At 62.6% G+C, this 11,860-nt stretch overlaps 1 protein-coding gene across 1 annotated transcript in view; it reads left to right on the forward strand.

Moving 5' to 3' along the window:
- NTNG2 (netrin G2) overlaps nucleotides 1-11,600 on the forward strand; it is a 67,983-nt gene extending 56,383 nt beyond the window's left edge. Inside the window, exons 4-7 of the mRNA XM_065879025.1 lie at nucleotides 1,471-1,497; nucleotides 8,957-9,124; nucleotides 10,541-10,675; nucleotides 11,365-11,600. Coding sequence (XP_065735097.1) covers nucleotides 1,471-1,497; nucleotides 8,957-9,124; nucleotides 10,541-10,675; nucleotides 11,365-11,600 — 566 coding nt within the window. The remainder of the gene's footprint in view (nucleotides 1-1,470; nucleotides 1,498-8,956; nucleotides 9,125-10,540; nucleotides 10,676-11,364) is intronic.
- Nucleotides 11,601-11,860: the final 260 nt, after the last annotated feature.

Genomic DNA, 11,860 nt, shown 5'->3' on the forward strand with positions numbered 1-11,860 from the left:
TCGCCCCTCCTGGGCACGCTCCCAGGAGCCCCTCCATCGGCACCCCCGCGACCAACCGGTGAAAGATTTACGCAACTTTAGGCTGACAAAGCCGGAAGCCTCGCAACAAGGCTGTGACAGGCGTGTTGTGTGTGTGCGGGCACCGCTTAAGAAGCCTTTGAAGGGTGACCTCCCAGAGTCACGGCACCTGCTGGCCTGCAAAGGCACGGAGAGCGCTCTGGGTGACAGCCCAGCGCCGCCCGGCTCCCCCCTCACCACATGCCCAGCCCACCTCTTTGTTGCCAGAACCGTTTCTTGAACACTTTCCTTAATCGCTGTCACCTCCCTCTGGCTCGCAGGCTCACCCCTTCATCTGTCCTGCTGGCCTCCCCACCTCCCTGCTTCCTCTCTGGACCCTGTTCTCCTCCCGGAAGGATCCCCCAAGGTCCCCCGGCACCCACAGACTAAGACCCTTACCTGCAGGTCATGCACTGTGGGCCCCCAGGTGCATCCTCCCAGGCCTCCCTCACAGTCCCGCCGCCAGGGTCACCAGGGAAGGTCCTCACGCCACACGTCCCCCTGCCCACATCTCGGCATCCACCCCAGGGCTCCCGGGGCACGGAGGGCTGTCCTCACGCTCCGTCCTTTGTCAGGACCGCCTGGAGGGGAAGCTGTGGCCCTGGCTCCTTCCTTCTGAGACTGACGATTCCCGCCCTGGTACCCAAAGTCCCAGGTCAAACTGTGGCCTTGGGCCCCTCTCATCCCCAGGGCACAGACAGAGAGGCCCGGGTCGGAGTCAGGCCTCTGCCACTCACAGCTGTGTGGCCTTGGACAAGCCATTTCTCCGCCCGAGCCCTGTTTTCTCAGCTGTAGAATCAGGACCCTAGTAAAAGCTCCCGTGGGGCTGTGTGAGGACTGAACGGCCCAGGTGGGGACAGCACTCAGCACGTGCCCACGTGCAGAAAGCTCTCAACACGTGGCAGGCGCTGCGATCATCTTCCAATCAGTCGTTCAGCCGTCCCTGCATTTCCTCAGGTGGGAGCATGCACCATGGTTTCCCTCTGGTGGTAACTTCCATCAGATCTTCCAGTAAACCAGTCTGTCCCCGTGGCTGGGGACCCTCATGTTCTCTGAAATCCCCTCACTCCTGAGAGAACGGCCACCCGCCTCCTTGTCCTGCACTGGAGGACCCGAGAGTCTCAAATCAAATGAGAAGGGTGCCTGTGAAGCCCCCAGTGGAGGCTTATCAGCAGGTCCCCTGATAGGGTAAGTCACAGCTCTGAGACTCAGTTTCTCCACCTGCAAAAGGGGCTAATAGGGGCCCCTCCCTCTCAGGGCGCCAGTGAGGATGGAATGGATGATCTGACCCAATCCCTGCACGGAGAGGTGCCCGGGCCCCCCGATTTCCTTTCCCCAGCCCTGCCACCCCCTCCTCTGCAGGGAGGAGGTGGCCGGGCCCCTTACTCTGCTGTGACCCTTCTCTTTCCGCAGGTGCCGCCGCAGGCTCTGCCGTTGGCAGTAAGTACACACCTGGGTCACCACCACCCTGGGAAGGCGGCTGGGGCCCTCGGTGCATGAGCCTCTTTGCATGTCCTGGGAAGAGCAGGAGAGAAAAGACAGGGCTTTCCTGTCCCCCTGGGTCCATAGGCCTCACCACCCGCTCCTCTAATCCATTTGCTTCTTCCCCCTCCTTCATGTCTCACAGTTCCTCCCCCTAGCTTCTCAGCTGGTGCTGCTTTGGAAAGGTCCCCTTGCCCCCCCGGGGGCACTCTCTGCCCCTCCCTCTCCTGCCAGGCAAGAGTGGGGGTCACCTTCCCCGACCAGTGGCAGAACCCCTCCCCCCCAGTCTGACCATGGGGTTCGGCCTCCCTCCGGGCAGCCCGCAGCTATCACCTCTGCAGCCGCTCGCCCACGGGGAGGCTGAGGGAAGTGAGCCCGGATCCCGACGCGTCCAGGTCAGCTCAGGCCCCAGAGCAGCCAGCCCATCTGAAGGAGGGTCAGGGGAGTCCCGAGAGCTCCACAGGGAAGGTGAGGGAGGGCGGTAGGGCGTGACCACCTATCACGAAGTCATCAGCCAGCACGCACAGTGCCAGGCGTCGGCTAAGCAGGGCACTGGTACCATCGCGTTTCATCCTTGAAGCCGCCGCCCCCCAGGTGGGTATCGCCATCTGCTCTCAGATTCAGCAGGAGAGAACTTGTCAAGCAGCCAGCCAGTGCAGACCCCAAGTCTCAGGAAGGCTTCCAGGGGCGCCGCCTCCCTCCGCCAGGGCTCTTTGGGGCCACACTCAGCCCCGGGGCTGCTCCCTGTGGGGCACCAGCGGGCGGAGAGGGGGCCAGAGGAAGCTGGACCTGGCGGGGACGCTGGTCCACTCGTGGGGGTCTTAAGTTGCCCCTCTGCATTGCTCCACACCCACCAACTGCCCCACCCTCTCTTGCTTTTCTCATCTCTTACCAGGCATCAGCAGGTCCCGGAAAGACCCCGTCCCCAAAGCCCCTGTGGCCGCTGTGGCCGTGAGGGGGGACCCCACCACTCCTGCCCCTTCCACATCCACTGCTTGGGCCCCCATGGCCCCCAGCACCCCACAGTCCACAGGTGGGTGCCCAGCTACAGCCCCAGCTGCCCTGCCCTTTCCCACTTCTGGCCCGAGTCCCTGCCTCTCTCTGTGATGTGCGATGATGTGGGAGCATCAGCCCTGGGGAGGGCAGGGGCTTGGCTTTTAGAGTAGAGAATGCTAGATCCCAGAGCCGCAAGAGCATGGCGCCAAGAGCCCTCCGGGCTGCCTGGACACACCTGTCACTGGGCCCAGCCAGGGCATCCAGGGCTCCCATGAAAGTCCTGCATCCTCTTCCTGCTGCCCACCCCCACCAGGGCACTGCTCAGCCTGGCCAAAAGGCGGGGTGACCTAGCAGGGGGTGCCCAGGGGAGCCGGCCCAGGCCCCGCCCCCACCAGCCATCCTAGCCCCGGCTCTGCCCCCTGCCCATCAGCAGCTGACCCCCAGGAACGAACAGTGCAGGGTTAGCCAAGAAGGTAGACTCCTCAGATCAGCAAGGCGGAAGGGAGCCTCTGAGCTGGCGTTTTCAGACTCTGGGCTGCTGGGCCTTTCGGGGCAGGGCCAGGCCAGGGGTGTGTTCAAGGCTTGGGGTGCTGGGGTGGCCCCTTGTCTCACCCGGCCTCACTTGGGGCATCCCACCGGCTCCTGCCTACCGCGAGTGCCAGGAGTCTGAAAGGACTCATCCCTCCCAGAGGATGCCGGGAAGATGTGTCCAAGGTCCCTGGTCCCCAACAGTGTGCCCTGCTTCTGCCCCACCCCCTCTGCAGGGAGGAGGCGGCGGGGTAAGGTGCCCCTTACTCCTTGGGCAGAGAGAGAGAACTTGTCAAACAGCCAGCCACTGCAGAGGCCCTTCTTCTCTCTGACGCTCATGGACCCTTGGAAGGGTGGTGTTTCCAACGGGCAGAGACCCCTCTGTCCCCTGGGGAGGGATCCCCGACACTCCGGCTTTGGCCTGTTGGGGGGTCGATGCTCAGAACGCTCCCAGCCAGTGAATGCCGTGGAAAATGCCCAGCTCCTCCACTGGACCAGAGGGTGACACGTCGCACTTCTTTTCTTTCTACCTCCTTCCCTTCTCCACGGGAGGCATCTGCGGGGGGCAGGGGGCTAGCCGGGAGATTCGAGGATTTCAGGATGGCCTCTTGGCCCAGGAATCCTCTCTGGGGTGGAGGACATGTGTCACTCTGGAAATCCGGGCTCCGGACACAAGTTGGTCCAGCCGCCTGAGACTTGCGCTTTTTTTGCTGAGCTTGTGATGGGCACATGGGACCAAAAATAGTCGTGGTAGGTCCCGTGTCTGCCTGCAAACGGTGATCTGTCTGGGTGGGAGGCCAGACGCTCACACACACACATTGAGGAACCCAGACCCCGTTTCTGGAGCTGCTTCTGACGTGGTACGAGGGGTGCAAACTGCAAAGCTAGGAGTTAAGGAAAGCATCAGAGTCAGGGCGGTGAGCCTGGACGAGAGAAGGTTTGAATCGTGAGGGTCCCCAGGACTCAGGTGGTGAGAAGGACATGCCCCTCCCTCCAGGCAGGACCGTCATTCAGTGGGGTCGTGGTCCACTTTGCATCCTGACTCCAGTGCCGGGCTGCAGGCATTAAGAGAGAAAGGCGGCTGCGGTGTGACAGCTGGCGACCCGAGTGTCCCCAGCCTTAGGGGTCATCAGGCCTCTTTAGCGACCGAAGCCTGGGCCTGGGCCCCCATTCCCCCCACCCCACGAATCGTGACTCTCGCTGCAGGTAGTGGAGCTCGGACGTCTCCTGGGCCAGGAGCTTGTACTCTATTCTTTGCTCTCAGCCCCATGAGATGGGGCTGTTATTTTCGTAGCCCCGTAGGTGAGGATATGAAGGCTTAGGAAGAAGCAGCTGGATTTTTATGGTATGTAAATTATACTTAATAAAGCTGTTTTGAAAAAAGAAAAAAGAAGTAGTTGCTCAAGATTACAGGCAGGACCTGAACTCGAGGCTCACTGATTCCCGATGCTTCCTGCCCACTCAGCCACCCAGTGCCACGGCCCCGAGGCCTCGGGGGTCTGGGAGGTGGTGCCGCCTTTAAGACCTGGCCTGCACAGCTCCCCGGTTCCGAAGGAACAGACGGGGCCTCCATCTGGCCTTGGCAAGTGACACAGGTCATTGCGAGAAGGTTCCTCCTGCATACCTGAGCCTGTCCCTGGAGAGCCCAGTCTTTTCCACCCCCAGGCCCCCATGAAGGTCCCGATTCTCTCCAGGTACCTCCCAAGAAGTGCTTCAGGCCCTCTGGCCCAAGTCCACCTGGGCCCTTGAACCCCTGGCCCAGATGTTTCTCCCTTCTGCCAGTGTCAGGCAGTCCACAGGGCAGGGGCTGCCGGCAGAAAGGCTGTTCAAGACCATTGACCCTCTCCCCAGCTTGGCCGTCAAGGGTGGTGGGAGAGAGGCTGCAAAGCGCAAGGCCTTCAGGGCGGGTTTATGGCGGCCTTAATTAAGCCCTTGCCAATTTGGACACTGGCAGCCTCTTCTCATTGAACATCGCATAAATGTCAATTTCATGTCCAGAGGCTCTTGGCTCCCAGCTGCAAAGTCTCCCACACTTCTTAGCTGGTAGATTTTCTTTTTCTTTCCCCACCAACGGGCATCGTGCGTAATCCCTTTAAGAAGCGGAAAAGATCCGACTTCTCCCTTGTCCCTCTGGGTTTGTCCTTTGAAATTTGGCACAGAATGATTCCTCGCCTTGCCAGCCCTACCTGCGTCCCCTGCTGTGTGTCCAGTTAGTCTTGGAGATAGATGGGCACGGTGGCATTGGGGGCTGACTCACGTTGGGGTCCCTGGTGAACATGGGCCCAATCTAGGGGTCAGGGAGGATGCTCCAGTCCCTAGATTGGGGTTGGACAGGAAGAGGACCCTCTGGACACGTTTGATGTCTTAGCCAGAACACATGCCCCCTTTTCAGCCATTGGCCAGAGACTTTAGCGCAGAGAGGTCTGGGCCCAGATACATGGGACTTGATCTAACTCTAGCCTTCAGTGTGAACGGGGGCCACACAGGGAGGGAGATTCAAGAATCAGGTGTCCCGCTGAAGAAAGGACTGCCCAAAGTACGCAGACTCTCGGGCATGGGTCCCGCTTCCATCCGGTGTCCGCGTGCCCTTCATAGGCTGCCGTAGCGTAGACGCTGCCTCTCCTGTAGATTTGAACCCAGGTCTATTTGGCCAGCGTAGGCAGAGCTGCTTCTCATAGCACTGCTTCTTGTAAGGGGCCTGTATGCGGTGATGCCTCAGTAGGTCCCCAGGATACGCCCAGCCCCAGCCCCTTGCATAACTTGGTTTCTCCTCTTCTTTCCCCTAAGAGCGGATCAGGCCATCTACCGCTGCCCCCCTCTGGGCGAGCGCCCCCTGGCCCCAGGTGTCCTCCAGTGCAGAAGGTATGGGGAGCCGGAGCTCCTTCTGAGACTGTAGTGGAGGGAGCAGGGGCACGGGGTGGGGACGCAGGGTGGCAAAAGGGGCCCAAGGGCACCGAGCGGAGGGGCCTTGGATCTCTGCCTGCCCCTACCCCCAACTCTCACCTACTTAGCCCGAGTGATATCACCACACCCGACCCCTTTCAGTCCTACACTCTAACCCTAACCCTAAGCCCCAAGGGCTTCCGAAGCAAGTGGAGACCCTGTCCTGATAACAGTCACCCAATCTCTCTCCCACCATCGTGCTCACAGGACACCCTGGGCGAGGTGGAGCTCAGAGTCAGAGAGGGCTTCCTGCAGGGGGTTGGCTGTGAGTAGATGAAGGGGGAAGGTAGCCTTCCGGGCGGCAGGACCAGCTGGGGCAAAGGCTTGGCGGTGGGACGGCAGGGAGCAGCGGCCTGACCGAGCGAGATGCGGGGAGGGGTCGTGGAAGGCACTGAGACCAAGCCCAGAGCCTCATTCTCCCACCGCAGTGGGAAGAAACACGTGGGGGCGCACGGGCTCATTGGTAGCCATCGTGGACACACCCAGGAGGCACACAGGGCCTGCCTGAGTCTCCAAGATGGGACGCTGTCCCCGGTCCCGGCTCACGGTTCCCTGGACGTTAAGCCCTAAGGCCTGGCTTAGGCAGCAACCCAGCCCACACCTCCAGTTCCCTCCCGCGCCAGCTGTGAGTGGTGAGCAGGGCTTTGGGCGCCCCCTGCTGGCAAAGCCCCCTGCTGGCAAGCAGTTCCGGAGCCGGACCCACAACGGCGAGGGTCTGCAGTTTCCAGCGACCTGGCCGGCCTCTGAGTCAGGGCGTCCTCCCCGGAGAGCAGGCTGGAGCAACCACTTCCCGGCCCTGGACCCACTGGGGCACGACAGCCTCCCAGGTGGAAGCCGAGGAGACCGTGGCATGCTCCCCCGCAAGTACGGGGCTGGGATTCTGGGCAGTGGAAGGCAGGGCAGTCTGTGCTCATGGCTGGACGGCACCTGCCAGAGGGGAGTCCATGGACGGTAAAGGACTCACTCTGGCTGGAGCAGGGAGCTTGCTTCAGAAGGGAAGGGAGATGGCCAAATCTCGAATACCAGCTACAGACGCTGGACGTGATGCTCCCGGGAGTTTGGAGAGGAGAGGGGACAGCAAGAGTACCAGGGTGTGCAAAGCAATGTTTTCAACCAGTCAAAAAATTGTCCAGCTTCAGCGAAGTATTTAGCACAATATGAGGGATGAATCCAGCTGGATGTGTAGATGGTGTCCAAGGCGGGACCAAAGGCAGGCCTGGTTCTGCTGTGCTCCTGGTTGTGCTGTGTCGTCTCTGAGCAGGTGACAAAGCTGCTCAGAGCTTGCCCAGGGCACCTTGGGAGCCTGTGCTGAGCTCTACCTCGACCAGGACAGCCCACCCTGGGCAGCTGGACCACAGCTGATGAAAGAGCTTCTTTCTCATCTCTCCAAGCTGCGGGCACCTCCGCTGCTGCCCCCGCCCCCGCCAAGGCCTCCAGACTTTTCCAGCTCAGGCCCAAATCTCCTCAAGTGATGCCTATTGAAGAATTCGAAGGTAAGAGGAAGGCCCCGGGGCTGATCAGCCCCTCCTCCGGCCCCTCTCCCCCCACCTCCACTGGAAAAAAACAAAACAAAACAATGCAGTGCGTGGACCGATGCCCCCTCCCCGAGTAGCTGGGTCAAGGTGAAACGGAGCCACTCTCGCCTCCAGTCCCCCCTCCCCAAGGGAGCTGGGAGCAGGTATGAGTCCGAAGTACAGTGGGCTAGCACGGGGCAGGCACAGGAGCTGCCAGGAATAGCCCGTCCTGGCTTCCCTGGGAGGTGTGGCCCAGGGGCTCGTCTTGGCTGAAGCAAGATCTGGGACACAGGGGTCACTGACAGTACTCCTTGGGACACCTGGAGGATGCCTCACCTTCTCACTGTCCCTGGAGGGACAAGGTGAAGGGGACGGGTCCAGGAGGCCATGGTGTGGGAATGCTCACCGTCTCCTCCTGGGCACATGTCAGAGGCTGATTTCTCCAAGGTCTCCCACGCCCTTGACCCCGACATCTGGTCAGTCCCTCCTTCTCGCATCACAAAATGGGGGTTGGATCCTCTAGAGATACACAGATGGTGTCTCACAGCGGGGAGCTGGCATCCTTTCTTGTTCAAGGGGGTGTTGAGCCTCTTAGGAGGGACACCAAGGGATGCCCCCCTCTGTGGCAGGGAAGGTGACCCTCCTCACCAAATCCCGCCCCTTGATGATGTCATGGGAGCCACCTCCAAACCCCGGGGCCTTGCCCCAGGTGGTCACAGGTGCCTCCAGTGAGAGTCAGAAGCTGGGCCAGGGCTAGGAGGAGTCAAGGTGAGATGCTGGGGGCACAAACTTTAAGGCAGCACTCACTCTCAGGGTCGTGCAAGAGCAGGCCCTCTGATGCCAATGAGATTTGCAGAACAGCTCAGGCTAATAAGAAAGGGTCCTGCAGGTGGGTGTTTTCCTTCCAACCAACTTCCAAAGCAGCATGGGGAGGAAGCTCCTGGCCCTTTCCATCCTCTCCAGCGTTCATGCATGCGTCTACCCTTCATTGAATCACTGGGGTACCGTGGTGAACGCCATGAACCCGGGCACCGCCCTCCCTGAGCTCACGGTCTGACGGCATGACCCATCTTCCCTGCATGAATCATATCTAACCACCCGCAGCATCACGAGGGCCACCCTCCAGAAAGCACTTTGCCCTGGTACCCGGCCAGGCTTTTAGCGGATGCTGCCCACTGGCCCTCCCTGGTGCCCTGTCCATGGGGCCAGGTGGTAATCTGTGAGCTGGGCCTACACTGGTTCTCGTTCAGGCTCGAAGCTAGCAGGCCCATCTCTCCCCACATGGTACAGAAGTGTCAGAGACCCACGGCACCGTCCTGTGCCAGGTCCTACCCCTGGCCTCCGTTTTCCGGAATGCACCAGGGAGGGGGCAGCGAGAAGGCACACTTGCCACTTGTTCTCTGACCCTTGGTGTTTCTCACGTTTGGCCGGCCCAGACTGCGAGTGCTATGGCCATTCCAATCGCTGCAGCTACATCGACTTCCTGAACGTGGTGACCTGTGTCAGCTGCAAGCACAACACACGAGGCCAGCACTGCCAGCACTGTCGTCTGGGCTACTACCGCAACGGCTCCGCAGAGCTGGACGACGAGAACGTGTGCATTGGTGAGCCCTCGGCTGGGAGGCGGGGGCCCCGCACGCGAGTGTGTGGACCAGGGTGCAAGGCGGAAGAGCAGCGTTAGACGGGGTCTGGACACCCCTGCATTGGAATCCCCGGGGGAGGCTGGGGAAATGCCAATTCCTGGGCCGACTCTAAATACAGAATCCGCTCTATTAATAACCTACCTCCCCATGTGGTCCTCCCTGCAGGCACTGGCATTTCAGAACCACTAGTTCCAGTCAAAGACAGGTTCTAGGGCTTGCCGGGCTGTGTGCCTTGGGGCAATTCTCTTCCCCCCTCTGGGGCTGTTTCCCTGTTTGTAAAATAGGGAGGTGGATCAGATCAAGGGTTTTCAACCATTTTGGGGGAACTGAAGCTTTTCTTCAAATCAATTCTTTTCTCACATTTTATATGCCCTCCACCCCCAGTGGGCAGACGGTTGGCTTTCTTTAAACTCCGCTCCAGGACTGGCTTTTGGGGTAAAAAAGGAAATCTATAGGGGCCCTGGGCCCAGGCAGAGGCAGGCCATTCCAAAAGACCGAACATGTGGCCCGCAACCAACACCCACTAGTCTGGAAGACGGTCTCCCGTAGAGGCCAGTTCTCAGCCCTCGGATGCCCAGCGCCCTTGGGAACCCATTGCCCATGCCCCGCCCAGCAGGCCAGCCAAGGCTGTGCACAGGAGGGGCCGCCCGCAAAGCTGCAGCTGTCAGTCTGAATTATGGCAGCGGCTTTCAGATAATTTCATCACAACTCTAAAGTGATCCCAACGGAACTGTGCTGCCCATGTCACACCAGCCAGCAGCAGGGACAGGGCAGGGCCTCTGGATCCGATTAGAGGCGTGCCTCCTCCCCCAGCGCCTCCTTTTGCCTTGCCTGTCTGCCTCCGCCCCCCACCCCCGGGCCGGCACTAGGCGACAAGGACTCCCAGAGTGGGGGCTTTCAGCTTCTCCCACGGAGCAGGGCGAGCTGGAGGCCTCTGGGGCTGCTCCTCCACCCGCCCTGGAGAGGAGCTTCGGAGGCCTTCTGCACCCTGCCCCCTCCGCACACACACCCCAGCTCCCAGGACGGATGGCCGGTGGCCTCTGCTGAGGCTCCTCCCACCTGCCAGTCAGAGCTCTTCGGAGCCGGGAGGGATCAGCGCCCGTTCGAGTTACAGAAGCGGAGACGCAGGCCCAGAGACGGGAAGGGGCTGGTCCGGGCCACGCAGCGCCAGGGCCAGAGAGGGGAAGGGGCTTAGTGGATGTGAGAAAATGAAAACTGTCCCCTCGAGATCTGGACGCCCCAGGCGTCCCCACCCCGCCGTCCAGCGGCGGGTGCGGAGATCCGGCTGGGAGGGTTGCCGGGACCGGGCGGGGTGGGCCCGTGCGGACGGCGCCCACACGTCGCCCCTGACCGCTCGCCGTGCGCGTGTCCGTCCAGAGTGTAACTGCAACCAGATCGGCTCCGTGCACGACCGGTGCAACGAGACCGGCTTCTGCGAGTGCCGCGAGGGCGCGGCGGGGCCGAAGTGCGACGACTGCCTCCCCACGCACTACTGGCGCCAGGGCTGCCACCGTGAGTGCGCGCCGCCCCCCCTGCGCGGGGCCCCGTGCTGTGGGGCCCGGGGCGGGGCCTCGAGGCCGCCCAGGCCGGGTCCGGGTCGGTGGGTGGGTCCCAGGGGCGGGACCTGGAGCTTCCGGGGCGGGGCCCGGCAGGTGGGCGGGGCCTGGCGTTGCCCGCAGCAGGGTCCGGGTGGTGGGCGGGGCCTGATGCTAGCCGGTGTTGAGTCGGTATCGGGAAGGGACTTGGAGGCCAAAGTGGAGCCGGGGGTTGGCTGCAGTTGGCTGGAGGCGGGCGGATTTGCGGGGAGGGAGGGAGGGAGGCAGACCGAGGAAGTGAGGGGCTGGCGGAGACCCGACGTTAGCCACGGGAAGAGGGTGGAAGGGCGCCCCAGGCACGTGGAGCAGCACGTGCTAAGCTCTGGACGGGAGAGCAGGTGCGTCTAAAGAACCGCACCAAGGCCAGTGCCGGGGCCGGGGCGGGGAGAGCCGGGCAGCGGCGGGAGGGAGGCAAGGACCCGGTCTCGCGTGGCCCTTGGTACCATCCCCGCCGGGACGCTTCGCGCCAATGCGCCCTGAGTCCCCAACACCCCCTGGTCCAGGCCGCGGCCCCAGTGTTCGCACGTCCCAGGGGCTGAAGCTCCAGCGCGGGGCTGGGGGAGGGAGGGCTGGACCACCCGAGTTAACCGCTCCTCCGCCCCGCAGCCAACGTGTGCGACGACGACCAGCTGCTGTGCCAGAACGGCGGCACCTGCGTGCAGAACCAGCGCTGCGCCTGCCCGCGCGGCTACACCGGCGTGCGCTGCGAGCAGCCCCGCTGCGACCCCGGCGCCGCCGACAGCGGCCTGGACTGCGACCGCGCGCCCGGGGCCGCCCCGTGCCCCGCCACGCTGCTCGGCTGCCTGCTGCTGCTGCGGCTGGCCACCTGCCTGGACTGCTGAGACCCGCGGAGAACCCCCGGCCGGGGGTGGGGGGAGGCGGTCCGTGCGCCCCCCCGCGCCCGGAGAGCCGGGAGCCCGGGGGCCGGCGTCGGAGGCCCGGCGGCCAGAAGGGTGCGGCCCGAGCTGCTCCCAGGTGCTACTCAGCAGAGTCCTCCCGCCCCGTCCCCCTCGAAGTGGCACCTGCCCCCGCCCCGGCGCTGCAGCAGGGGATGCCCAGCGGCCCGCGATTTCGGTCTTAGTTTTTCTTTTATATTACCCAC

The sequence above is a fragment of the Phocoena phocoena genome, chromosome 6 (genome assembly GCF_963924675.1).
Source record: "Phocoena phocoena chromosome 6, mPhoPho1.1, whole genome shotgun sequence".
Lineage (NCBI taxonomy): Eukaryota > Metazoa > Chordata > Mammalia > Artiodactyla > Phocoenidae > Phocoena > Phocoena phocoena.